This window comes from Bombus huntii, chromosome 12 (genome assembly GCF_024542735.1).
Source record: "Bombus huntii isolate Logan2020A chromosome 12, iyBomHunt1.1, whole genome shotgun sequence".
Lineage (NCBI taxonomy): Eukaryota > Metazoa > Arthropoda > Insecta > Hymenoptera > Apidae > Bombus > Bombus huntii.
In genome coordinates this window covers 2,610,676-2,638,558 of record NC_066249.1, presented here as the reverse complement: position 1 = coordinate 2,638,558, position 27,883 = coordinate 2,610,676, and the positions used below count along the sequence as shown (strand labels likewise).

The following is a 27,883-nucleotide window of genomic DNA, read 5'->3' as shown; positions in this document are numbered from 1 at the left end:
ACAGTGGCCAGTAGAGTGGCGACATCTATCTACTGTGTAGACATTACAGATTACCTACTTATCAACAGAACAAAGATGGAGTATTGCATAACAGTCAATATTGCAAATTGTCGAAAACAAAAAGCTATACGATTCAAACAAGAAGTTCATCTACGAACTTAAACAATTCAATAGAAGACAACGTTATTTGCGTGATTATTAGGAGATATTAGAATTCAATAGCAAAATTTAATCAATGTGTAAGGAATATAAACTATATTTTCCGATGCAGAAACCAATCAGAGATTTTTGCATGAAAGGAAACTAAACGGGCACGTCAGGTTGGCTATCCCGGTGGTGCATCGCGCGTCGCATTTCATAGATACTAGCCATTAATCTACGAAATCGACCACACGGTGTAGACGAGGAAGCAGAATCGAATGAGTAAGAAGGAAGCAACGCAAGGAAGATGGCGTTGCAAAATGTGGCGAGCCGACACGAGGGTTCGACAGGACTTGGCTTTCAGTCGCAGCTCGGCAGTCTGTACGAGACAATCGAGTTACACTTACTACGCTGTGCAGTTTATGTATATATCGCGTACGGTATATGTATTAGTGTTCATAGGCGCAGTCTCCGCGTGTGTACTAGTAACCGATACGCCGGACGAATTGACACACGCGCAGCAATGGCGTACCCCTTTGAAGAAGCCTGAACGTGTTCTCTGTCGTCGAATATTCCTTTGTGCCGCTGTGTGTGCTGTGTGTAAGAAAGACAGATAATCCGAGTAAAAAATGGAACATGTAAGTCCATGATAGATTTGTGAAACGACGTCGGCGTATTAGGGTGTTTCAGCCTTGCCGAAACGAACGACCGAACGAAACGTTACGCCCAGCCGGATCACGTCTAAGCCGTATTACTGAGTCTGATACACCATTCGGTTTAGCGTTCTCACGAACGTGGTTTAAAGCTTTATCAACGAAAACGTGCGAAGAGGAAATTCATTAAAGTGAAAATATGACATCATTTAAATGGAAACACAATACACAGATGTAGCACCCGGAATGACACATACAAAACGACTTGTGACAAAGTGAAGTAGATTAATCCTATGTAACAAGAGATTGCAAGGAAAGGGGAGGATAAAATACTCATTTATAAAAAAACGGAATAATTTGGAGGTAGGGACGAAAGGTCGAAGACAAATACATCGAGAAACAAAAGATTATAAAAGGGAAAGGTCGATATTGCAAGGAAGCCGGTGTCAAACGAGTCAGGGCCGGTAGTGTTTGAATTTATAGTCGCTTGTAAGCTCTTTACCTAGGACTCTTTTTCCCTTCCCTCTCTCGAAATATGCAATAATCGTTTCATTGCTGTACATTGCGGGCTTCTGTCTCGAGGGCTTTCCTCGGTGTTGGATATAATAGCTGATTGGTCCAACCCCTGGAAAAGGCAACCCTCTTTCACTGCGATGAACCGTAACCATTCTTTCTCGCCTCGTTTCAAGGTATGTCTGTAACAGCGAGGAATGCTATAATCATTAAGACAGTCGCACAGGTAAATGCGATTCGAAAGGAGATAGAAAACAAAGCGAGAAGGGAAGTCTAGGAAAGAAGAGGAGGAAGAAGAAGAAAGAAAAGAAGAGGGTTAGCTGAGGAAAGGAAGGAAAAGAAAAAAGTGCCGGAGGATCGCGAACTCGCGTCTCCGGCTGTGTAACAAAAGATCGGGTAATCTCAACGCTGGGCGAGACGGAGAGCAAAGGATCGTGGTCGTCATCGGGGAGAATAATCACGAGGATCCCACGAAATGAGAGCCTAGCGTTCGAGGTGGGTCGTTGGTCAGCGGGCGTGCAAGAAGGGACGGTTCGGCGACGGAAGCCTGGATAGTAGGAGGTTTCCAACATGGCCGCTGCCTGCTACGAAAAGGAAGTGGTGGTAGGTGCCGCTATGCATGGACACGGTCATCACCATCACCACCACCATCATCATCACCATCACCATCACCATCATGGAATCGCCGGCGGGTCTACCGGCGGCGGCGGCGCCGCGGCTGCCACGGCTGCTGCGACGGGCCCAACCGGACAGCAAACCGTCCTACCGGCCGCATCGACCAGCATTATCGACACCACCACCGCCGCTGCTGCTGCTGCTGCTGCCGCTAACGTCGGCTCCAGCACGAATTCGAACCCGACCGCCGCCACCGCGACCGCGGCGGCTGTTGCGGCCGCGACGGCCGCAGCGACGGCCGCGGCGGCAGCCGCTGCGGTTGCGGTCACCACCTACAAGGACTACAAGGACTACTCGCAACCGCTCCACGTCGATTGCAGCGTGGAGTATGAGCTACCCAGCCAGGCAAAACCACCGCCTGGAGGAGGCGAACCCCTTCTTATGATACACCCGTGCTACTACCGACGCGCCGAACGCGAGAGGAGAAGTCCTTTTGTCAACAATCTACCACCGCCAGCGAACGCGCCGATTTCATCCTCTAGGCGAAGCAGCAGGCGAAGTGCATCAGCCGCCGCAGTCGTTGCCAACGCGGCCACAGTCTCCGCGTCGGTGTCCTCCACTGCGTCCGTTGTCGCATCGTCGTCTACGGTTGTCGCCGTTTCTACTTCGACCGTGTCATCTTCGAGTTCTGCTGTCGCCGCAGCTGCGGCTGTCTTATCAGCAACCGCAGCCGTTGTCTCAACAGCCGATTCCGGATCAAATTTAGTTTCTACAACCGGTCAAATGTCCGCCGCGGCCATGGCAGCTTCGTATCGTGCGGCTCTAAACGCCGCCGCGACTCTCTCCCAACAACAACAACAAAGACGTCATCATCCGCAGCAACAACAACCGCCGCAGCCGCCTCCGCCGCAGCAACAGCAACAAACTCACCATCATCATCATCGTCCTCACGCTCACCCCCATCACGGTCAACAGCAACCTCAGCAGCAGCAGCAGCAAGCTAGTTCGGTTACGTCGACCTCCTCCGGAACCGAACTGATTTCTGCTGATGAAAAAGCAGTCATATCAGGTATTTATCAGCACTACTTTCGCGCGATGCGCGCTCACAATCATCAGCATCGGCAGCAGCAACAACCACAGCAGCAAGCGACACAGCAACATCGAACGACTCATCAACTTCATCATCAACCTCACCAAAGCGACCGAAGTTCCTCCTCGTCAGTGACGCCGACGGCCACGTCGATCTCTGGCATTCTACGGCAGACGTATCAACAGACGTATAACGCGAGTTCGAATTCGTCGAGTCATCTGCGAGCAGCGACGGCCTCGGTTGTCGGGCATCACCCGTATAGACGGCCGTCGGCGACGTTACTGTCACGTACAGCGTCACACGTTGGTCAACAGGCTTCTTCCTCATCTTCCTCGTCCTCTTCTTCCTCCTCGACGTCGATCGGTGCTTCCAGCGGTGTTTCCTCCAGCGGCGTTTCCAGCGTATACGCGAGTACGATACACAGGCATCACGCGACCTCGCTACACGCCCTCCAGGCAGCCGGTTTTTACGAAACGCCCGGTTATCATGCGCTTTTGCCGCAGAGTTAGGTGTCCACCGGCATCGGCAGCAGCACCAACGTTAACCCGTTCGAGACCGACCCCGTTGCCACCACCGTTCATTTATTCACCTAATCCGGCTGCAAAGCTGTGTGCTCTCTCTTCCCTATTGTACGACTTATCTTCCATACTCGTTAAAGAGCATACGGGTTGGTCTAAACTCTGCCTAGTACACTCGGGATACATCTATCTCTGCGACGTACACGCTACTTCTATCTACGTGTATATTCCACTGTATATACATGGATCTGTATGCATACGTATATACGTCTATGTACGTATCGTCGTCGACGCAACGACCGTACGTGCCGTGCTCTTCGTTGTTGGCAGCAGTGTGCGGGTGGCCGGACGAACGGACGAGCAGAAACCCACAGAATAAACACACGACGCATACACACCATCATCACTACTATCACCGTCACACACAGATATACGTTCGAGCCAGGGACAGATGGAGGGAAGTACCAGCAACTGAAATGGTCGTCCGTCTATACGCATCGAGCGATTTCATCCACCTGCGATACGTGTACATTATGTTCAGGTATAAAAATCCATTTGCTTAGGCCCTTTGTATTTTTAACCGGCGCACGCTTTCAGACATAGAGACCATGAGTTTTCTTCGCGTAAATTCCTGAAAGTCGGATGCCTTTCTTCGCCGGGCAAACATCATGTACACGCGGTCGTCTCTCGTTGTATACCACCGCCGTGGCGGCGGCCCTTTCGCTCTTTTTCCCATCATCGGCTCTCAAATACCAGCGGATCGCGAATACATAGATCGACAATAGTATTTTTAAGGTTTACGATCGATTCCCTTATGTATGTACTTATAACATTAGATATTTTTTCTAACGATTTACGCGATTCATAGTTGCAACTTTCCTTGCCGATATTTTGCCTCTAAGCTTTACAACATCCTCGCTTCGACCATCTGTCTTCTCCGCTTACAGATATACCCAAACCGGATCGACAATCATCGCAATCGCAAGTGCCAAAACCCGAACGCAACCTCACGAACGAACGTTACCCAACAGGGTGCAAGCGCATCTTTGCCAAATAGACCATATGTACAGTACTAGTTTTTCTCGATTCTGCTTTTCATTTCGCGATGCAAGCGCACACAGGAAACGGCGGTGTGCCGCGATCGCAGTTATCCTTCTCTAGGGGAACGTCCCTCTCGCCCTTTCTCCACCACGAATGACTCTGTTCCCCGTCTTTCTCTAGCGTTATTCGTTCCTCCGCGGCCCTCTCTTTGTCTTTTTCTCCGTCTCTGTCGGTTTCTCGTCGGGAACATCTCTAGAAACTCGAGGTCCGAGCCGGGGCAGGATTTCTTCTTTTTTGTCCTGCGCCCTTTTCAAAGAGCGCGCTCAAGGAGAAACGGACGGGGACCGTATTTCGTTACACGGTAACGATCGATCAACGTGACCGCACGACCGCACCGGCGGTACGGGCGAGCCGTGGCGAAGCGAGACGAAGCGAGACGAGGCGAAACGAGACGACGAGTCGGGACGGGTCGGGACGGGACGAACGGGACGGGGACGGCACACGGGACGGGACGGAACGGATCTGGGCGGTTACGGGACGAGAGGAGAACGAGGGACGCGACCAGACCAGACGCGAAGGGGGCGCGGTCAAGATGGGGATCGGCAGAGACGAAACCGAGAGACGGCTCGCACGCATCGGAGGGAGCAGGATGCGTCGACTCGTACTCCGAAAACACTGACGACCATGTGCATAGGATAGACGTTAGATTAACAGTCGCTAATGCGAACCTGCGCGACTCTGGCTCCTATAATTTCCACTCGTCGCGCTTCGCGGAGCCTTGGAAAAATGACTAAATGAGGAGAGTTTCGGGGAAATTAGATGGAAAGTACCTCCTGCGTTCTACTCGTCGGATACCGAAATAAAAACAAAAAATTATGAAAGTCACGGAAAGCACTTTGTTACGTTCGATAACGGGAAACTATATAGTTTCTCGATAGATCTAATAAATCTCGTTTCGTAAATTTGTGTCTAGCTCTCGCCCTCGAAGTTATAGCGTGTGGCTGACTTTAACGATCTGTTTTCCCTACCGTTTTGCGGAATTCGTTAAACTCCGTTCCTCGAAGGGTGCGCTGACAAGACTGCTCGCGGAGGAACGTTTATTTTTGTAGGAAATGCGTACTTTTGTGCGACGTCTCTCCGAAAAGTGATTCGTGGAATTGATTTGAATAAAACGACGGAGTTATACATGAGGATGGAGGGGAAAGTGCGCATCGCGTTTCTAACGCGTACTGCGTTTGACGCGACACGTATAGGGTTCGATGTAGTTGAATCAAATAGACCAGGCGCAATCGTAGCTTCTTCGTACACAACCGGGTCGATAGTAAATACGTTTCCTAGTTATAGATCGGCCGCCCGCTCGTCAGAGGGTTAAACTTCATCCACTGATAGATATTTATACGACGTGGAAGGAAGGAGGGCATTATTGTGCCTCGTTGAAACCCCCGTCGAACTCGTTATATAATGTGACGTCGACATCAGGTAATTAGGAAGCGTCGCAAGCAGAAACGTTGGCTAGTGACTTTGAAAAGGTTTCACCGGCTCGTTTGTCGGTTTTCTAGCCGTCTTTTTCGCTCCTCTTCCACGGTCGGGTAGAGAAAAAAATTCGTCGGAACGTTATTTTTAAATTTCACATTACGTCCACTAAACTATTCCTCGCGGAGCATTCCACTTTCGTACGATCCCTCGTTCCCCAGCAACGGATTTTCACAACGTTCGTTTCGGCCTTGTAGCATGTTAAATCGACATCGGGTACAATGGTTCACGCATCGAATCCTGATTCGAATGTCGTTCCAAATCGAAACACGGACGCCACGTAGAAATTTTCAGCTTCGTGTGTGTAGTCACTTCGTTCCTGGTAAAATTTGTTGGCAGAGACGACCCGGTTGTCGAGAGCAGAGTTCGTTCCTGGCACCACTTACCCTTCGCCTTCCATCTCGGCCGAGCATTTCCGCCCCGGTGTTTTTGCTCGTTCAAAGGGAACGATCCTCTTAGCGGCAAAGTAGAAGGGAAGGCTAAACGGATACAGGGCCTAAATAGAGTTACTTGGACTGTGGTCCGACGTATCGTCGACGGCGGGAGCTTTTCGCGTTACTCTTTCTTCTGCTTCTCTGCAAATTCCTATAAATCAACAAATCTTGCAACAAAATTCCAACCATATGTTTTAGTTAGTTAAAGTTGAACGATCTGATCGAATATTTATATAGATAAGTTTCTCAAATGGCATTGGAATATTGAAACGTTAAACATCGACAGGTTAGAAATAGCATTCCTTTCCCTCCTTCCATTGAATTTCTCTAGCTTCTTCGTAATCTGCCATCAACCTGTATATACATACATAACTTCCTCTCGTCTCCTCCTATTCGTCGTATGTTTCGTTGTATGTTCCGTCGTATGTTCCACCGTTTATCGTGAACCGCTTACTATGCAAAGGGTACGCTCGTAGAATTCGATTGTCGTCGGTCGGTGTGTCGAAAGAAGAAGAAAAAAAGGGGGCCTCGCGAACGAGCAAGCGAACGAACGAAACTCCGTTGGTCGGGGGGGCATTGTAGCGTCGCAGCGACGAGACACGGTCGAATGTCAAGCAGAGTAGCGGCTGATACGATCAAGAGTTACGCCTTTAACTTTTCACCTCGCGCATATCAAGGATCGACGCTTAAAAGTGCCTCGCCGTTGATGATTACGCGATTCATGAGAAACATATGCGAGTAAACTTTTGAACGATGTTTCGTGTGCCAAACGCATCTTTTTTGTAACGTATTCTGTCCCTCGTGTGCCTCTGCTGTTCAATTATTCCAAAATATTTACATACTTCTGCCGAACGCTTGTACAAACTTTTCTTTCCGTGTCAGTATTACATTTATATCATCGTACCCCAGGTGAATTCACCGTTTACATCGATCAAGTATTATCGTTATTACTATCTGAGAAAAAAACCTAGGAACATTACGTAAGGGGAACGTCGAACGACTTTCCGGGCTGCGCGCATCTTCTAGGGGAGATAACGCGATAGAGGCGCTCCTCTTCTCTCCCAGTTGTTGAAAGTTGCCATCAGCTCGATCTCTCTAGATACGCGTGCACAACGTGCATCACCAGTTGCCCCCTTTTTTTTTTTTGTGTTCGATTTCACGATTCTCCACTTCTCACGGAACACACGGTTATTCGTGGTTCTGTGGTGGCGAAATCTCTTTCCGTTCCACTGAAATTTCATCCTCGGTCTCTCTATTCTACCGTGTTGCGTTCAATTAGGTTAGGAACGTTGCGATCGAAGATATATTTTCAAAGAGCATCGTGCGTCCGCTGGTTCTACGTTATAAAGAGCGAATGTGAACGTACCCACCGAGACAGCCAGAGTACACACAATCCCACACAACTCAACACAACGCGACACGTGTGTAACTCGAAGGAAATAATACACGGCATGTGCGGTCGTTCCGGTAATTTTTTTATTTAACGTTGCATTCAGTGAATGCATTTGTACACCGAACCGATTATTTTCTCCGTTCAGCGTTCCTTTACCCCTTTTCCTTCTCGTTTTTTCTTTTGTTTCTCTCTCTTATTTCTCCGTTTCCCTTTTACTTTTTCTTTTTCTTTCGATCGATCCGCAGAAACAGTCTTCTTCTTCGGTTGTTTATCGCGTTTGTAGTCGGCGAGAACAAGGCATATATTTACTCTGTAATAAAACGTGCTTCCTCCGTAAGCGGGTACGAGAAAAAGAAAAAAAAGTCTGGCATCAAATATTTTGTCCTACGTCGCGCGTAACGAACTATACGTAAAATATACGGTCAAGCTTATTCTCGAGATACGTGTGCATCGCGTCGTTTGATGGAGAGAGAGAGAGAGAAAGAAAGAATGAAAGAGAAAGATGAAAAGAAGCGAAAGAAATGAAAGAAAAATAGAGAATCTGTGCTCGAACGTGCCTCGCCCTCCACTATATACGAACGTACTTTTGTGCGTATACAGTAGACGCGCACCGGATAAAAGCTCGATTCACGTTCGACGGACAACAAGGAAAGAGGAAACGAGAAAAAGAGGCCCGTTAAAGATAAGAGAGCTCAAAGTATGCCACTTTCGATGGCGAGGGGCCCCGACGGGTTCCTGTTCCCAACGAGAAAAAGAGTATTCATCAGCCGTTCGAAATTAAATTAAATTGCCAGTAGATTTTCGCAAGACAGCAGACGAGGGACACAAAGTGGTATATACTCCTCCTGGTTGTCCGTTCACCGTGAATCAGCCACGAAGAATGGCGTGGCGCGGCGCGGCTTAAACGCGTGCGTACACCTTCTCAAAAAACATAGTTCACTACTATTAACTCGGCCTTAAACAAAATGACGTAAACTGCCTCAAATAATTAATATATTAAACGAGCTAGCGCCCTCACTTACACTTCGACTGAATGAATAACGAAACGCCTAATCCTGTGTATAATTATGTAGTATTAAAGAAAAAGGGGATCGCGGCTGAGATAAGTTGCTCGATCGCCGCATCCAGCGAGTAGAGTTACGCGATCACGAGTCCGGCGGCAGAGAAAAACGAGCGAAACGAAGAAGAACGGGGGATATATAGATAACGATCGATCGGAAAGAGCGCGTATAACGTGTGCGTTCAGCGAGATGAAGGAGAAAGACGAAGAGAGAAAAAGAAGGGCGCTGTGTGTAGCGCTTTCTTAAACGGAAACTATTCGCGCATTGCGAGCGAGCGTGTGTATAATATAATGTGAGAGCGGATAGATCGCAGAGGACAACTTAGAGAAATGTATCGATCCAATCCGGTGACGTTGTCCTCATTGATCGTGATTTATCGAAAGAAAGGAAAATCATTTTTTTCCGTTCTTCACTGTGAACCGATAGCAGCATATGTGAACGAACACGCAGACAGACAGACACACACACACGCACGCACGCACGCACACACACACACACACATCCCATGTATATGATACCTGAGCAAAGGGAAGAGGAAAAAGAATAGGAAAAGAGAATGTAGAAGGGCAGGAGAGGGGTACAGCAGATCGACGAGGCTGCTACGAAACAAACGACGAGATCTCGTTGTTGTCGCGGACGAGATGATTCAGATAAGCGAGGAGACCACTCGAAGGTAGACATGGTTAACGAAAAAGGACATAGGAAAACGCGACCAAAAGAGACATTTTGGTAAGACACGACGAGATTGAAACAAAGGTAGGGAAAGAAGCGAAACGACGAAATAGAGACGAGAAAAATTTGATTGGGAAAATCAAAATCATCATCGATGTCCTCTCGGCTCCATCTTTTAGAAACTGACAATGACTACGGAGACGATGACGATTACGATGACAATGACGATGACGGGATGACTGGGTGTTTCGAAGGACGGTAGTTCTTCCGTTCATGCATTATACGGGCTTGAAGAATATACACGACAATAAGGATCGTAGCCGGTCGAACACGATCCATACCCCGCGAGAGTTAATCGAGAAACCGACGAACTCCTACGGCTTTTATGGCTCCGCTCGTAAAGATATACCCAAGGCTTTTTCTGTGGAACTCTGGACCCCTCCGAACACCCGGTCCAGGAACACTGGGGCAGAAACGACGACGGAGCGTGTAGATGGACGGGTGAACGAGCGAATGAACGAGCGAGCGAGCGAGCGAGCTAGCGAGCGACCGGCTGGTTGGCCAGGTACGTGGTGTGGTAAAGGTAAAACTCTCTTGCAAAGGGACGCGAAGCAGCGAACGAGCGAACGAGCCGTGTGCCAACCGTGGCTCTCTGGCAGGTAGTTGCACGCCAGAAAGCACCGGCTGTATAAAGACCGACCCGAAGCCATTTTTGATCCACGATCCTCTCTCTGCTTCCAGCCGAGACCCCGAATTACAATGTGCGCTCCTCGTGCGGGCCTCACCGTGGGTGGACTACCTTCTCGGCTCTACGTGAATTTTTCTTAAATCGTCTACCCCTCTCTCGATGAATGATCTCTCTCTCCGACCAGGCCCAGATCTTAGCCTTCGAGCAGGAACAGAGAGAGGTAGAGAGGACTGTGTGCTGTCAGCCGGCGAATGAAAAGCACTTAAGAAGCTGCGCGGTATGCATCTAACAATGACCCTACCCACCTCTGACGCACGAATTGTTCCTATATCAGAGTACACCAGCTGATTCGGCAAATATAACGTGCGCTATTTTACGCTATTCTTTGTACGCGCTTCAGCGCGTACCCGGTTTATATACGGGGGCACGGCTCGATCTCAGCCGAGCACGCCACTCCTTCCTTACCCCTATAATTCGCTTCGAGTTACCGAATCTTTTTCAATCTCGATCCATCCATCCTGCGATACTCTTTCTTTTTCTCCATCCTATTCTACGATACGTTCTATCTCGTCTCTTTGTGAATTTTTTGCACTCGCGAATTCTCGATATTTCGATCGCGTCGTTACAGCAAAAGCAATATCGTCGTCTCTGCAACCGAATCGCTCGAATCTCTCTGGTATATACGGTGGAGTTGTGTCGAAAACATAGTCGTGCCAGGGGGTTGCTGCGGTCTTGCGATAGTTGAACTCGAGGGGAGATAGCGGCATAAGCGATAGATAGACCATAACGCGCGCAAGAAAGAAAGAATCAGAGGGTGGAGAGTCTCGATCCTGGAATGAGCACCGCGTGGCCATAAAGAGGAGAGACACACGTCCATGTGTCACGGACGTCAGGATATTATAGGTTACTCTGTCTATCTATGGATAGTTCGAACGATTCGAAACGATGGACCACGCCCTCAGTCTGCCATCTCCGCTTCGACGAACTCTCCACGATCGATCCTTTACTCGCGACAAGCTGGCAAAAATTACCACCGCAAAAGTCGAGCACGAAACGGGACAACTGAATACGCCCCTGGAGCGACCCGAGGCCTGCCTCTCCGGCCAATCGATACCATACCGTGTGCCTCTTCCGTTTGACAGCCTCCGCGACGTTTCTCCCTGTTATTTCTCTCTTCCTTTTCCTATTTTTACTACCTATAGCTTCTTCCTCTATCCTTCTTTTTCATCTTCAAGAACCGACATTTTTCCTTCCCCCCTTCGATTTTAAAGAAGGACGAAGGAATGGGTTTCTGTCAAATAGACAGCCGTGTCGCACTGGTTCGATCGCATTCCTTCGAATGAAAAAAAAAAAAAAAAAGGAGAGAAAGAAAGGAAGAAATGGCTCTCTTTATCGCGATACGGCTCATCGACGTGGCGAACGATCGATTTGCAGGAGACAAAGTCTTTCTCTTTGCGCGGCCACGGTTGGACCCCACGTGCCGTTTGTTCGCTTCCTACGTTTCTCCGACTGTTTGCACCAAAAGCGTGTAACTTAACGAGCGATTGTTCTCCTTCTAGTTCCTTGATTTCGTGATTAATCGAAAGTTTCTGATCGCTGAAGCCACTACCTACCGCGTGTCTGTTGGCTGGAGCGTTCGTTAGAGCGGCGTGTGTGCGCGTGTATGTTTACTTTGCTCGATCGTTCGTTAAAATTCGAGCCGAAGCGCCTGTTATTTCTTCCCGTCATGGTGTTGTGTGTTGGACTTTGGAGAGCTTTTACGAGGAACAGAAAGAGAGAGAGAGAGAGAGAGAGAGAGAATGCATGAGTGTGAGTAAAATGTTTATATGTGCGCACTGAGCGTCTACCTTTTGCTAAACGCGCCACGTGTGTCGCCTTGTTTATCCATCGCCGCCATTGCCGTCGTAGACGCGCTCGGCGTTTGACGATCCTCTGCTCGGTTCTCGAACGACTACGGGATCTTCGTTTTCTGGGGGGTAAAGCTAGCTAACCAACTACTACTGTATTATCAGTAAAAAGAAAATGAAAAAAAAAAACAGAACATACCTACGCATTTAAGATAATGTACAAGTCTCTAGTGTGATACATTTCTACGCTTATTCTCTTAACTGTAGTCATGAAGTCTAAAGTAACGATACCTCGTTGTGGTTTGTAACGCGGACTAAAAAGTAAAAAAAATAAAAATAAAAATACAAGTAACAAGTAGTTCTGTAACAGTAAATAAATGATAAAAAAATTGCAGGCTAAAGATAAAAAAAGACGAGTTACGTAAAGAAGAAAAAAAGTCATGAAATAACGACAGTAAATGATCAAAAAAATCCGCTTAGGTTGACCTTAGACTGAGAAAAAGGAAATCAAGCGATAAAAAGCTCGCAAAAAGGCGCCAGTGTACTCGTAGAAAGGAATTGTCCGGCGGCCGACGTCCTAATTAATCGCAACGTTGAAATTGTAAACGACCGCCAAAGGAAATACCGTTGGGCTTATAAAAACACAGGATAATAAAAAAAAAAAGAAAATCTAGAGCGCGCGCGCGCGAGAGAGAGAGAGAGAGAAAGAGATTTGCGAAATCTCTTTCTATTTGCGAAATTTGAGAGAAAGAGATCCAAGAAATGGATGAGATGGATGTGTGGATCCGAGTGAATAGATGGCTATTTCAGAAAAAAAAACACGTGTGGGTCGACCGATTCGTCAAATGTGTGCATGTGTGAGATTACGCGCAGAGTATTCGAGAACGTACTGTTCGGCATGTACATAATTCTGTATATACGAACGAATCACTGACTGTACAATACCACCCAAATATATTTATATTTCATGTTAAAACAACTTCTACTACTATTCATTTCTAGTTCCATCTTATTTCCACTTTATACACATGCTAATCGAGTTTGGCTGTGCAAAATATCTGCAGTGAAATGACTCCTTGTCCATCGTGGTTCTTGGACTCCTACGGTGACACAGCGTGTAGGGTGCGAAAGAAAGACACGCTTGTGTTGTCGCTTGTCGCCTATCGTGAAACTGGAAGGCAACAGAAAGAAGGGGAGATCGTTTGTAACAGTGATTTTCAGAGAACTGAATCGACAGATTTTACTAACGGCAATATGACGCGTGCGGTATCGTCAAGGAGAACCAGTCCCATCGGCGGCTCGTGTAGGTACGGAGTTTAATGATCATGAGGAATGTTCTTATTTTCGTTGCATCTTGCTGTCTTCTTCCGTTTTCCTCATTCTCGATGGATTGCGTAACGCGCACGCGCTCATCAAATAAATTATGCGCCATCCCGGTAGTCCGGACATTGAATTACGATTTGCCACGTCGTAAAAAAAAAAGGAAAGAAAAAAGAAATGTCGCATGGTATATCACGTGTATTTTAAAAGCGTTTACGCACGGTAGGTGCAAGATCTTTTAACCTTTGAGCGCGTAACCTCCCGTTCGAAATGAATAAACTTGCATACAGAAGGTGTGCGACCCCGGGCAGTCACAATGAAGTACAGGAACCACGCTTCCTGGTGCAATTTCAACCTTTTGTTGCCATTATTTTTGTCATGACGTTTCATTCTATTTAACATTCCTTCGGTCTGATACCATGCATTGTTTTTCAGTGAGAGCCTCGCCCGATAATGTTCCATCGCGCGTGAAATATTTCGTTGCGAATGCTTTCTTCTTTTTCTACTTTTTTTTATTTTTTTTTTATTTTTTTTTTTTTGAAAGTATCGACGAGTCCGCGATTAAATACAGCCGTATAAATACGATGACTTTACGATTCTTTGTTATTCATGACATTCCGGCGAATACACCACTTTCCGTAGTATAGTTGCCGTGACGTCATTAGTCTTCTATTGTATTCGATGACACGTTTCTATCGAACTCGATACGAAATTATAGTCGCTAAGGGGGAATTGTAGATTATTCTGCAACGTTTCACAGACGCGTATCGCGAAACGTATTTTCCAAAACTTCCATAAATTTCCTCATAAAATCTATCGAATCACTTGTGACCAATAAAACGTAAAATGTTGTCATTTAAAAATTTCATTATCGCGCCGGCAAATGTAGGACTTATGTAGTTGTATATGATACGCGTTATACGAGCGTATCTTTATGCGTTCCATGTATACATGCTTTTTCACAATTGATACGTTATGTACGAACGAAATTAAAGCTCAGGGTTTTTAATGCACACGCGCGCGTGTTTCAAGCATCGCATCATCGATCGTCTCCTTAAATAAAAGAAGTCCGGTTTGATTGCATCTTCGACTGCAATGGGGCTAGAAAGATGGCCAGAGAGCGTAACCACGTAAAGCGCATCGATATTTTCGAGTTGTAAATTTTCACATGTTCCTGCGATTTCCTTTTAGCGCACCGCAAGTTGCTACGCCACACATTCCGGCCATCGTATATGTACCATTCTTTGCTTGACTTATCCATTTCTTCGCCGAGTAAAAAGTATTCTTTTACTTGCAAATTTTCGCCAGGTATCCTAGAAGTTTATGGAGAAACGAGAAAGTCTATCCATTCTTAGAATATTTTGAAATAGTGAAAGACTCTACGAGAGTGCTTCCACCCCTCTACATCATTGGATTAGCGCCTATATAAATAGTCCGCATGGAATAATGAAAATGCCATGACCGGATCGTGTAATCCATCATGACGGATTATAGCGTAATGACGGTCCCAATAACAAAAAGATTTTTCAGGTTTGTGCCATGAAACAAAAATCTTTGACCTGTATGGCTGATTTATGGTTAATGCTCTAGTCCTATTCTCTTCGCGTTACGCCAATGGGGAGGCCTTGTATACAGGACCCACATAGAACAGTGAAAAGGATAAGCACAAGGGTCTTAGGTAGCCCAGTCGCTGGATTCGCAATTGCTCAGAGACTCGAATAATGCTCCAGGTAACCTAAGCATCAATTCTTTCACAAATCGCACATTCGAATGTATCCCTGAATTTGTCAAAATCAGTCGGTATTGAAGAAAAGGAGGACAGATGTTCCGAGTGTCAAAAGAGAAGCGTAAATGTTACAGCAAGTACGAAGTCTAATGTACTTCCGTTCTTCTTTCATGTCTCAATCGATATTAGGGTTCAACGTCACAATGCACGATCGTTTTTTTTTCTCCTCCGATATCAGCAATATAATCCCATGATACGGTAAAAGATAGAGAAAGAAAAAATGAACAAGATAACTTCACTTTTTTTACAATCAGGAAACTACTGAAATGTCATAAAAATGTAGCTACTTTCAGTGAAAGTTCAAAGTTCTCTTTGTAACCGCTTTTAACCTTGGCTATTGACATTAGCATTGACCTTGCGCGAAGAAGTTGCGCTTTCGAGTCCAGTTAAAATAATTTCCTAAACTCTCGATGTAATTAGTTTTTAATTTCGTTTGTTATTATTTAAAGATTAAAGAATTAAAGAATTTACCGAAATCATTGTTAAATGTATTAGAAAGTTATTAATTGGGAAATATGTAGTAAATTACCATTTTATAAAAGAAAACGAATACGTACTGCCTTATAAGTCATTAAGAGATTACAAATTAAGATTTAAAATTTTTAGTTGACAAGATTTTAAAGGTAGAATGAGGATTAACTATTGATATATAAGACGCTTTAGGTTTATGTCGACAAATTCTTTATCCACCCTAATGTCTTGCAGAATTTCACAGGATAAAGGCTAGTTTATCGACTACCTTGAATTTGTATAACCATTTTATAACTAGCAATCGCATTAAGACATTTCCTAGGAATCCAATCATTTCATTGGATAACGTTTATAGTCAGTTATATCGTTCTTTCAATAATTCCCCTATAAGTATTTCTAGATAATAATTTTCAAGATAGTATACTTTTCTTATTACTATAGTTCCGATTGAAAATTAACGCATGACAATGTATCATAAAAAATCAGACACTGATAATAAAATACAGTACTTAAAGTTAAAAATTGCGATGTCACCGACTGATAGCGCCATCTATTTTTCGCACAATGCGTTGTTTTAGCTTTGTTGGAAAGGCATGAATGAAGTGCCGCAGTATTTATACGGAACCTCTTCAGAAGTGCTGTTTTAAATTCGTAGATATCAAATGTGAGTCGGGAGTTAGTGTTGTGCGTACTATGTATTATTTAGACGTTTCTCTGTTAGTACATTCAATCAGCTTTTAAGATCTTTATCTTTACACATATAACCTAACCTAGATTTCGAGAGTGATATAATCTATATGGATAAAGATTGCAGTAAAAAGTTAAATATGAGTTAATTAAGTACATGCGTTTTGAAAATACAGTTAGCTATCTTATTTTAAGAAAATGTACTCTATTTCATTCATGATTTACATTTTTTACTTTTGTGATTTAATTATATTCGTTTACTGTGCAATCTGATGAAATAATTTTTCATTTGTAATTTGTAGATGTTTATGGGATTTGACCTTCTATTCATAACTTCAGTGACTATACTTTACATTTATAAGGAAAAATCTGTATACTCAGAATATGTTTTTTTATTTGTAGAATACTGCCAGATAGCCCTAGTCTTGAAATCACAGAGGTCTATCTAAAGAAGAACATTCTTCAATCAATAAAACAATTGTTCGGCGAAGAAGGAACCAAGGGTACCATAGATATCCTAAAATTTGATTCAAAGGAACACAGATGTGTTCTAAGGTGCACTGATGATTGTTATGTACGTCTTCGGGCAGCTTTAGTCTTAGCTGGAAAATACGAAGGGCATACTTGCATCTATGCTATTCATCGTGCTTCGGCAAATTTATTATCATTTAGTGCAAATAGTCGGAATTATCAACATTAAAGTACAAAGATTTAGAACAAATTGAATTTGGAAAAATTCAACATTATATATTTCTATTTTCTTTTTTAAAGAACAAGTTCATATCTTTGCCTTTTGCATTTTTATGAATTAGTTAATGATGCCATTCATCCACAAAGAAGGTAAAGATACTATAATCTTTGCTTCAAAGGAAGATCATGCAACGCCTAGTAAAATAGAACTTCCAGAACCAGAACCAAGTCCTGGTCTCTTATTATCCAGCGGAGAAATTAATTGGAATTGTCCATGTTTGGGAGGTATGGCTACTGGACCGTGTGGTTTGGAATTCCGTGAGGCCTTTTCTTGTTTCCATTACTCAACTGCAGAACCGAAAGGTTCAGACTGTTACAATGCATTTAAAACCATGCAAACATGCATGGTACAATATCCAGCATTATATGGAAAGAGAGGAGGATCTTTGGAGGATTTGGAAGATGGCGAAGATCCAATGGACGAGCATAAAAAAAATTTAGAGGTCGATAACAAAGATTCTCACTTAGAATCAAAAGTAAAAGAGTTACCCCGTACATCCAGTATTGGAACGGGAATAGAACAATCTAATGTTAAGTGAACATTTGTTGCCAGTGAATAAATAATTAATGTATTTGCGTAGCATAGTGAGAGTAAATTTTCACCAAGACTTAATGAAAGAAGATCTCTGATAATTTTATAAAAAATAGGTTGTGTAAGAAAGCATTCTTGTACAAAATAAAGTACTCCTAAATGCTGCTTTTTACCTATCTGTTTTAAACCTCTAGTACAATAATTCATGGCATTCACAACATTTACAACATGTTGTTAACGAGGAGAAACCAATCTATTTGATTGCAACTTTCATATTATTTCAAGAAATCTGAACCTCATCAGGCAGATATACATATTATTTTTCATTTAAAAGTTAAAACAAATTACTTAAACATGCAATTAATAGTTTTATTTCTCGCTTTTGTTCACTGTATCTCAATCGATTGTATATACTTTGTGCGTAATAAATAATAAGTAGTTCCTCGAATTAATACATTATTGCCTTCTCCTTTCACTTGTGACGCACAAGTTAGGAAGAGAGATAATTTTTTCTTATTGTGACATCAAGTTTTGAATGTCCTACTTTATAGCGCGGCAACAAAATGGTTGACGTCACGGCCGTTTGATGGCGGTGCGATCTTTCTCTACGAGAAAGATGGAACCTGTGTTGTGACGTCAACTTCACGACCTCCCCTCTTTCGTTCCAACCCTTGGGATAGTCGGTCTCGTGTATACAACCTCTACCACCACGCCGCGGTCGTTTACCACCACCACTGTTGTAACGAATCTCACTACTACTACACTACTACCTTCACCATCGTCATCATCATCGCCATCACACCATGAGTTTGGCGTTCGTCGAGCGTTTCGTACGTATAGAGAAGCACAATGTGTTTTCGTTTCATCACGCTAATGAAAGTAACTGAGCAGAGGTGACGTCGCATACCGTGTGAAGAACGTATGTTGGTGCATCGATTTTGATAACGGGAGAACACGAGAGAGTCGGTGCGAGCAAAGTACGGCAGAGACAGTCAAGCACGAAGAATTTTGTGACGAGCCTGTGTCGGGCTGTAAGTTAAATACGTTACTTAGCAGTGACTGAGACTATCCCACAGTGTTGTACCATTTGAGAAAACTTTCTTTAAAATTTTTCGCCGAGTTATGGATCCACCGAAGAAAGAGAAGAAACACAAGGAGAAAAGAAGGTAAGTGAATCGTAACATTAAAGCTCAGAGCACCCGTATGGACATTACTGCTTCTACCTAAAGTTTCCCTAATTTTCACGAGAAAATTCCAGGCATGCCGTTAGCTACGATATTCTACTCTGTTCGATGGCATGATTGTACGTAGACAGGCACTGTTCAGCTCTTGGAATTGACGAACTCCAAAGACAAATTCAGTGAATCGCGCGCGCGCATTTCGCGTTGCATATGCGTGAGTGAGTGCGTGCGTGTTTGACGCAATCGCGTTTCCTCCGAGTTGAGTTCCCCCCTCTCTCTCTGTTCCTCTTATACTCTTTTTGTTCCTCTTCCATTACCGATATCTTTTTCTCTCTACCCTACGTTACAAGATTACTTTATGTCTCTTCCCTCTAATAATTCGATCTCTTTTCATTTGTTCTCCAGCTGCGATTGCGTATACTGTTTAAGCGGGACAATCAAAGTAAAAAAAAGTTTCGCGTACAAGGAAATGCGGTAATTCACCAACTTGATTCAGACTTTGGTTTTTACGTAGACCGCCACGTTAGATCGGTAAAACCCATAGGACCTCAAAAACCTGGGCGGGGATATAACGAATTCTTTTTTCTTTCATCTAAATCGCGCGTCATTCAAACGAAATTACATGCACTCGAATCGAGCATTGTTACATTTGATGTAGATGTCCTTGCGATATCGTGTTCCTTTGGGATAATTCCATTCTAAGGCCAAAGAGTGAACTTTGTTGCTTTTTTGTATATGTTATATTGTATCGCGGTAGAAAAACAAACTACACTGTACATAAATCGTACTCTGTACTTGTTTTCGTTTTTTCCACATGTGCACAAGGTATTCATTCTAATGGCAAGTTTCGTGTTGTATATATTTACTTTGTTAGAACGGCATCAGTTGTATTCAATACAGTAAACTTATAAAATTTAAAAAAGGAAATGATAGTTATAACCTAAAAATTCGCGATTACCATGAAAACTTACTGTATGTGTATTTACATATACACGATATCATGTACTACGATATCATATATCATATATTTATTTTCTCACAGTAGCTTTTCTAAGATACGAAACTAACGCGAAAATGGTACACGATGTACGTGACAGATAAATCAGACTCGTCGCAAAAATAGTCAGCTCGTCTTCTCGAAATCATTAAAATTCAGATAAATCAAAAGCGTTAGTATTACGCGTATTATGTATGTATGTATGTTAATATTGAGCGGCATAATCAAAGAAACCAACCCACACGGAGATAAAGAGTTATGGTACCCTTGTGTACGTATTTCGGGCTTGTGGCTTTTCCATATAAGATATACATATTTTCCAAATTTGTTTAACTTACCGAATGGTCGTTCAACCGATAAAAGTCTACTTATAAAATGCATTAATAAATTAATTTCGTTCGACAAACGATCAACAAACGACCAAATTGCTTCTTAACAATCACTGGCTACGTAAACAATAGTTATCATATCTCGATCACTGTGACGTTCGAAAGATGCCCATGTGCATAGCGTTTTATGTGTATATGTTGTGTACGTAGTGTATCATAATGTGTCTACATATATACAGATATATATCATATATTTATATGTGCATGAATGTAGTAGCGCGTTATTACGTGAATTCATAATGATAGTTCGGTTCTTCGTGTAACCCCATTTGGAGGAAAAGGAGAACTCTCTCTGCTTGAGGCTACGTAGATACGTAGTATATGCTTGTGTAGGTGTGGATGTATCTCTTGCACGGTGCGATAGAGGCACGCACACCATCGTTTCGTTTGCTGGCATTGTAGTGTATTCGAATGTTGAGCCGACATGCGACCTTCTGGAAACTTTCTTTTTCCAATTAGTTCCATATATTAATAGGTTGTTTATATGTTCGTGGAATTATCAAATCCTAAGCTATTTTTAGTAACCTCGCCTGTAATACGTCCAATTTATCTTCACGTCGATTTCAAGAAATTTTTCTGTGACACCCGATTACGTTTAATCGGATTTCCTCGAACTGAAATAATTAAGAGCAGCGAAAAATATCTATGTATCGTTGGGTAAGATAGGCCTATATTCGTTTTTAATCGTTCGTTAACCAACGCTGAGAAAATTAATTCTAACCGAAAGGACGTAATATTCAGAAACCAATTTTCTTTATCGATCGATTTACGATAATATTATTAGTTTGATAATTCTCGAAAAATTTCCCTGTGATTCTTAACTATTTGGTAATAATACGTATACTATTGATGATACACAGAGATAGTTGAGCGATACGCGAATAATATATTCTATATAGTTTTATATTTCGGCAATTATTACAATACACAATTTAGTACAATAAAGAAATTTATTCTCTATGTTAACGTGTGCAATCGTTTTGGTTCTAAGCGATTCTGTTAGTAGGGATTGGTAAACAACTCTGTCTGAAGCGGACAAATTATGTAACATGTACTTTTCTTGATCGACTTTTAAAGTTTTTATTTTGCTAACACGCACTTACGAAATGTTTGAAATAGATCTCATACATTAATAAGAAATCTGCCGTTACATGCTTCTTTGCATTTCTTTAATAAACAATAGTTTATTGTAAATGCATATCGTACATGAGTAATGTGTTAATCATTAACTACTCAGAATCAGGTATCATTTCCGCATTTGCGGGAGCTATAGTTTCGTCGATCAAGGTCGATTGCCGTAGCGTGTCGTAGATCGGCACGTGATACCCATTCCTTTACTAGATCTACGACGATCTGGCGCGTTGGAAAATCGCGAAAGCGTGGAGAATATATGCCTCTATCAGGATGATTAACTATCTTAATTCGATCTGATCTATTCGACCAATACTTACAATAAACTCGGTCGATTTATATCAAGAATAAAAATATACAGAATGCTTCCGAAATCGTGGTAAAAATAAGTTGAAAATATGGAATAACATTTTTTCGTATAACGATCTGTTTTTAAGAAAATTACATTTGAGAACTCGTATCAAATATACTTGAACTTGGTTAGTCCCCGAGTTGATAAGAATGGACAATCGGTAGTAACTTATTCTACGTGTGAAAATAGATCGAAATGATGATTTTATGAATGTTTCATTTTAAGAATGCAGAATTTACAAATATGTATGTTTTCTTCTACTAGATATTTCAATGTGTAATGCGTTTTAATCTAATATACTATCTCGTTGCGCGATTCATTCGATATCAAAGTAAACGTCGAACATTTTTAGTCAAAATCGGTCGATTTTTTGATCGCCGTTTGTAGAAGATAGATTAACGTAATTGGAAGATTAGCTCTGATTCGTTGGGGAACGAAATCGAGGGAAACTGGCGTATCGTGATAGGTAGTATCGTTATCGTCGGAAGATAGCCATCGTTCCAAGTGTGCAAGACAACAAGGTTTTGTATTCTCGGGTCTAGTATCGCGTGAACAGTCGACTCAGCGAAAATTCGATCTTGCTGTGAACGATTTCGAAGTACGTTTCTAGATGAGCCACGAGAATGTCGCTTGAGTGCAATCGTCCACAGGATAGTCTTCCATGGGATTGAGTATGTTACGGTTATACCAAATGCGACACGTGTATGTTCTCGTGAGTTTTAACCGACCATACGTGTATTATCTATTTGACAACAGTCTGTCCATGTAAGAAAGATCTTCGAAACGAAAAGAAATTTGTAAAAACGAAAGGAAGGAAAGTCATTTTAAGCGAGGGAACCTAACAGAAGTTACGAGAATTGAGAAGAAGAGGGAAGACGAACGAGAGCAGTGGTTCATCTGGGGCCAGTCTCTCTCGTGGTGGAAAGGAACGTCATAGAAAAAGAAAGAATCGAAGAAAGGAACACGCGTGGCCAGTTACAGCAGCAAGCGGTTGATGATAAAAAAAGATCACGCCATAGGAGGAGGAGTCGCAGAAAAAGGAAGAAAAAGAAGGTGCACACCATAGAGAGGGGGAAGCAAAATCGGGCCAAAGTTTTATTTGTCGTCTCTTGGTTGTCGACGTAACGAGTAACGGTGAAGGAGAAGAAGAGGACTGCGACGATACTCGGCGCCGGCGTTTCGAGCATCGTAAAAATCTGGATAAGTCAAACGATCCATCCTTCCTTCATTGGCCACATTCTTCTCGTCGAACCGGTTGCTTCTTAAGGGACACGGAAACGATCGAGCGCGATGATCGCGTCACGTGTCCAGCCGATCGATACGCTGGCCGATAATGAACCCGGTCGTTGCTCCGATTGGATCGCCAGACAGTCAGACAACGCGAGTTTCTATGACGATCAATCCACCTTACCGTCTTGCCAATTCGCTCGCGCACAGATTCAACCTCTTTCAGTCGACGATTATCATCATTCCCTTAATCCCTGCGTGGACAGATCTTACAATGACCAAGGCAAGAATCCGTTCGAATCCCGCTCTGCGGACGTTGGAACGTCCAACGCTCAAGTTTTCCTCCCATGCATGGAATCGTCGATCCCTATCGAGCTATTGCAACCTCAACCACAGTCTCAATGTAGCCAGTTTCGAGACTGCGCGCAAAATATTACGCCTAAAGGCGCTAAGAATTGCCAGCTGGGTCCGGTGGACGTCGAAGATTTGGCTCTATGTTTCGAATCCGATAAGCCACAGACGAATTGCTCATTACGAGTTTATCGACCGAGTAGTTCGTCGAACTTTCGTCGTCGCGTAAAAGCAACGAGATACGGTCCCTATCCAGGTTCCTTGACGGACGACAAACAATTTGAACAGCCTGGATTTTCGTTGATGGATGTCTCGTCCAGTGATCTACCGCGTATGGATTGGTTCGGTGAACAATTCTGTGGCTACTTTTCTCAACCGTTTGCTTTTTGCACCGAAGAACGATGGCTTCAGTGTCCAGAAAGCGATCGTTGCCCTCTGTACGACACCACCTACTCGTATGGGCAAAACGTCCTGCCACCGTGCCTGGATCTGCGAAACGAGTATTACCAATACGAGTACAACGAGGACGAACAGCTACTCGAGGATTATTTGTAAGTGCTCGGTTCACCGGGCAACGGAGGTTCGAAGTTTCGTTCCTTATTTGTTTGCTCCTATGGTATGGTAGGTATAGGGTTTGGCATTGCAAGGATTGCAAGTGTGAATATATTCGAATGGCATCTTCGTTGTTCGTTCGTTCTAATAACGTAGTGCATACATGAATATTCAAAGGAATAAGTTATCTTTCTTTTGATTACTCAAATATCAATGAATGGCACTATAAGGTAGCTTATAGATAGGTTTCTCTCTGGAGGATTTTATTGCAGCTTCTACGATAATCTGTGTGTTCGTTTGTGTTCAGTAGGCTGTGAATTTTTATGCATTTATGGGAAATTTACATACGCAGAATGCATGTAATATGCAAAAATAATAATAAGTCGCGTTTCTTGTTTCTATTTTTGTAAGGAAACAGCTTTAAAGTTCTGTAATTCTGTTTAATCACCGTTAGGTTCCAAAATCTCTTTTCCTTCAGTGTGCAGTAATCGCCATAGCTATTACTGGGTAACAAAAGGTTTCTGCCTGGGTTGTACTTTATAATTGTGGATGATTCATGTACGAAGTTGTATAAATATCCTCAGTCTAGTGATCATAGCGAAAATTAAACGATGAACTTCCAATTAAGTGAAATATGAGTGGGATTGGAAAAATGCGGTCGTTTCGTTCCATGATGGTGTATGACGGTACAAGTATCCAGGACATTCTGAATTTTCGTGTCTAGCGACGTCGATAAGAGGCTTATCGTTTCGAAGGAAATACGTAGTAGGAAAGAAAACTGTGGATGGCACGACTATAATAGCATTTTCAAGGAATGGAGAGAACACTGTTCGAAGGTCATTTCATGCGAGAGATAACAACCATTTGAGATAGTCGAGACGTGACAAAACGTGTGTTTGATGTAAATCTCACCTTCTCCCCGTTATTTACGTCGTTCCATATGTATATATATATATATACTCGATTTGTTATAGTCAATTAAAAGGCACGAAATTGTAAGTAACAGATGGTCGATAATTATCAGTCATATTGACGTCAAATTTCGAGTGACTCACAGAAGTAGGTGTAAATCTGTGATTGAACATTAACATGCTTCTGCTGTTTCGTTAGGACCCACGATACTTCATGCAGTACCGTGCTTGTTATTCTCATAATCTCACAGTTATTAGATCGTGTCAAAGTCACGTAACAGAGAATTGAAAAAATTACTCTATCAGGTATTTCTCACGTTTAATTTGTAAGCAGTTAGCGAAATTGCGAAAGTACCTGGGCAACTTTGCACGAGGGTCTTCTCGGACAAAGGTTTAATCCTATTGTCCTCCTTGGGACTGTTTGATCATTCTTCTAAATGGAAATCATATTTCAACAAATATTATTAAGACGCAGATAACGAATAAAGTATGTTTAAATATTTGGTTTTAGCGTGCAATAATGCAAAATTCCATAGAACACGAAAACGCCTTTCATGAGCAGAGTATTTCAGAATTTGAGAACGAAATATGTATAAGAACGTGATTGTGAGAATAGCAGGGTTAACGAGATACGAGATTGCATTAAGGATAGAATATATGTTTATGCTGTAGGTGTAACGAGAAAAGGAAGGAAAAGTCTCGTGATGCTGCACGATACCGTCGGAGCAAAGAGACTGACATTTTCTCGGATCTAGCTGCTGCTCTTCCATTGCCATCGGAACAGGCATCTCACTTAGATAAGGCCAGTGTTATGAGACTAGCAATCGCGTATCTCAAAGTGCGCTCAGTGGTTGATTCCTGTAAGTGTTTACATTGAGTTCAACAACATTTTCTTTACTCACAACGTTTCAATCTTCAATATCGATCTATCCTCTCGTTATTCCTTTAGTTCCAGGCACACTGACCAAATCCGAAACATTGAATCACATGGACGAATTATTCTCCAAAGCTCTAAACGGGTTCATGTTGGTGCTATCCAACGATGGTAACATGATCTATCTGTCGGAGAATGTCAGTGATTACCTTGGTGTTTCTCAGGTGCGTTTGTCTGATACGAAAAAGCATTTGCCAACGATGGAAAAGAAGGAAAGAGAGCCGATTTTTTAAGGAAATCTGTTCTTGTTCGTTTTAGATGGACATGATGGGTCAGAGCGTGTACGAGTACAGTCACCCATGCGATCACGACGAATTGCGGGAATGCCTGTCCTCGAAACCGGCTGAGCAAAGCGACAAGCGTGCTTGTAGTTTTTTTCTACGACTTAAATGCACATTGACCAGCAAAGGGAGGAAGGTCAATCTAAAGAGCGCTTCCTACAAGGTAAATCGCTTTTTCCAACGGTAAATAAATTTAGTCAGCTGCTGTATGGTGTGTAAAAAAGTGTAACAGTATGTACATATCGATTACGCAATGTTTTCTTTTGTCAGGTGATTCATTGTACCGGTAGGTTAACATATATCCGCAATCCAGTGTCGAATTCATCGGAAACTAGCGACGCGGAACACGAAAGCGACGATGATGGAAATGAACGAGACACTGGAGCCTCGTTGGTGCTACTGGGATGTCCCATACCGCATCCCAGCAATATAGAGATACCGTTGGGACGGCACACTTTCCTCTCGAAGCACAGCCTCAGTATGAAGTTCACATACACTGACGAAAAGTGAGTACGTTTACAGATTATGAAAGTTATGGATAATAAAACGATGTTCGATTGTAAAAAAATGTTTTTTGTATGTCCTGTTTTTTTTATTTCACACGTTAGATTGGCTGAATATCTGGGTTGGAACAGCGAGGAGTTAGTGGGACAATCCGTTTTCGAGTTCTATCACGCCCTCGATAATTTGGCTCTGGATAAATGTTTTAAATCACGTGAGTAGAAGCCAATTGACAGTCATTTGAATAAACGCGATCGTTCACGACCCACTCGCTATTTCAGGAGCGGGCTGCAAATGTTTTATTTGCCTGCGTGCACAAAGAATTTCAATTCGTGACTTGATCAGTCGAATTAATCGAAATATAAATTTTAAAAAGATAGCAAATAACGTTCGATAACATTTGGATAACACTTTTAAAAATGTTTTAATACTTTAAAAGTAGAAAGAGAATTCGTTTTATAAATTATGCTTATACGATGGGATTTAAATCTTGCATGTGATCTCGTTTCGAGCGGAATCTCTTCTGATCCCTTCTCGTCCTAATGTTATGCATCTAATACGGAAGAATGTCATGCGCTGGCACCGATCGATGTGGCTGCCGTGGAAAAAAGGTTGGTCGTAGGCGTTGGGCGGGAAGAGAGTGCCGGTTGGTATGGGCTTGTCGGGTCGGGTGAACGACACCGTAAAAAGAACCATTTCAAGGGCAGCGATCCTCTTAACAAGATTTCAGGAGCTAACATATTTTACGAGTCACTACATTTAATTGGTAGCTAGGACAATAACTGTTTGTACGTGATTTAGCTTTTTGTTATCTTAAGATAACATACAAAATGATTCTTCTGATCAAAACATACTGACGTGTTATCATACAACGCTCAATCTTCCTTTTATTTTTCTTCTATTAAACAATACAATCTTTTTTAACAACTTCATTGTTTTATCGTACGTACTTATGTATATATATATATATTTAATCTTTCTATGTTCTTGAGATTCTGCATCGTTGTGCCCGGACCAGACCACAATTTTGTCTCTCGTCCGTTGATTTACGCGAAGGGATCAGTGACACATGCGTTCCGTCCTTCCTGCGAATCGCGATAATGGAACCTTCGAAGAACCATCCTGACCACACATAAACCTCGATAAGCCGACCCATGAGTGGTATAAAAATTTACGGTGCAAATTTCAAGTAATCCTGATCGGTTTCTCGGAAAGTAGCGATAGCGTGGAAAAAATTCTCCTTGTCGTACGAACGATCTCGATAAGGTCACTGATATCAAGAAATTATGGGATTTTCCGTAGTTGTAGCTACCTATGTGACTATAATTGCA

At 42.9% G+C, this 27,883-nt stretch overlaps 4 protein-coding genes across 7 annotated transcripts in view; all 4 read left to right on the top strand.

Annotated features, from left to right (window-relative positions):
• The first annotated feature begins 399 nt into the window (after positions 1-399).
• LOC126871894 (centrosomal and chromosomal factor-like) lies at positions 400-12,542 on the top strand. Of its 2 annotated transcripts, none has more exons than XM_050631224.1 (2): positions 400-4,071; positions 10,406-12,542. In XM_050631224.1, the coding sequence occupies exon 1, from the start codon at positions 1,878-1,880 to the stop codon at positions 3,519-3,521; it is 1,644 nt and encodes a 547-aa protein (XP_050487181.1). In that variant the 5' UTR covers positions 400-1,877; the 3' UTR covers positions 3,522-4,071; positions 10,406-12,542. The 2 variants fall into 2 exon arrangements, with proteins under 2 accessions (XP_050487181.1, XP_050487180.1); XM_050631223.1 differs by having other exon boundaries at positions 400-10,229.
• A 409-nt stretch (positions 12,543-12,951) lies between these two features.
• Positions 12,952-17,163, top strand: LOC126872111 (ribonuclease P protein subunit p14). 2 transcript variants are annotated; one of them, XR_007691848.1, is made up of 2 exons: positions 12,952-16,440; positions 16,866-17,015. XR_007691848.1 is itself a non-coding variant. In XM_050631689.1 (2 exons), the coding sequence occupies exons 1-2, from the start codon at positions 16,374-16,376 to the stop codon at positions 17,161-17,163; spliced, it is 417 nt and encodes a 138-aa protein (XP_050487646.1). In that variant the 5' UTR covers positions 16,209-16,373. The 2 variants fall into 2 exon arrangements, 1 of the variants encoding a protein (XP_050487646.1); XM_050631689.1 differs by having other exon boundaries at positions 16,209-16,492; positions 16,866-17,163.
• Positions 17,164-17,278: 115 nt separating this feature from the next.
• LOC126872110 (mitochondrial intermembrane space import and assembly protein 40-B) lies at positions 17,279-18,193 on the top strand. The gene has a single exon (XM_050631688.1). The coding sequence runs from the start codon at positions 17,279-17,281 to the stop codon at positions 17,750-17,752; it is 474 nt and encodes a 157-aa protein (XP_050487645.1). The 3' UTR covers positions 17,753-18,193.
• Positions 18,194-18,460: 267 nt separating this feature from the next.
• Positions 18,461-27,883, top strand: part of LOC126872089 (protein similar) — a 36,923-nt gene continuing 27,500 nt past the window's right edge. Inside the window, exons 1-6 of one of the 2 annotated variants that reach the window (XM_050631624.1) lie at positions 18,461-18,911; positions 25,509-25,696; positions 25,786-25,934; positions 26,029-26,214; positions 26,322-26,557; positions 26,660-26,766. In XM_050631624.1, coding sequence (XP_050487581.1) covers positions 18,868-18,911; positions 25,509-25,696; positions 25,786-25,934; positions 26,029-26,214; positions 26,322-26,557; positions 26,660-26,766 — 910 coding nt within the window. In that variant the 5' untranslated portion in view covers positions 18,461-18,867. Of the gene's footprint in view, positions 18,912-19,380; positions 19,401-25,508; positions 25,697-25,785; positions 25,935-26,028; positions 26,215-26,321; positions 26,558-26,659; positions 26,767-27,883 lie in introns of those variants that run through there. The other variant, XM_050631623.1, reaches the window with a different exon arrangement.

Excerpts from the sequence above, each read along its gene's own strand:
- LOC126871894 (XM_050631224.1), top strand. The coding sequence starts at position 1,878 with ATGGCCGCTGCCTGCTACGAAAAGGAAGTGGTGGTAGGTGCCGCTATG.
- LOC126872111 (XM_050631689.1), top strand. The coding sequence starts at position 16,374 with ATGAAGTGCCGCAGTATTTATACGGAACCTCTTCAGAAGTGCTGTTTT. Across the intron at positions 16,493-16,865 it reads TATTATTTAGACGTTTCTCT|AATACTGCCAGATAGCCCTA; the intron begins GTTAGTACATTC and ends TTTTATTTGTAG.
- LOC126872110 (XM_050631688.1), top strand. The coding sequence starts at position 17,279 with ATGATGCCATTCATCCACAAAGAAGGTAAAGATACTATAATCTTTGCT.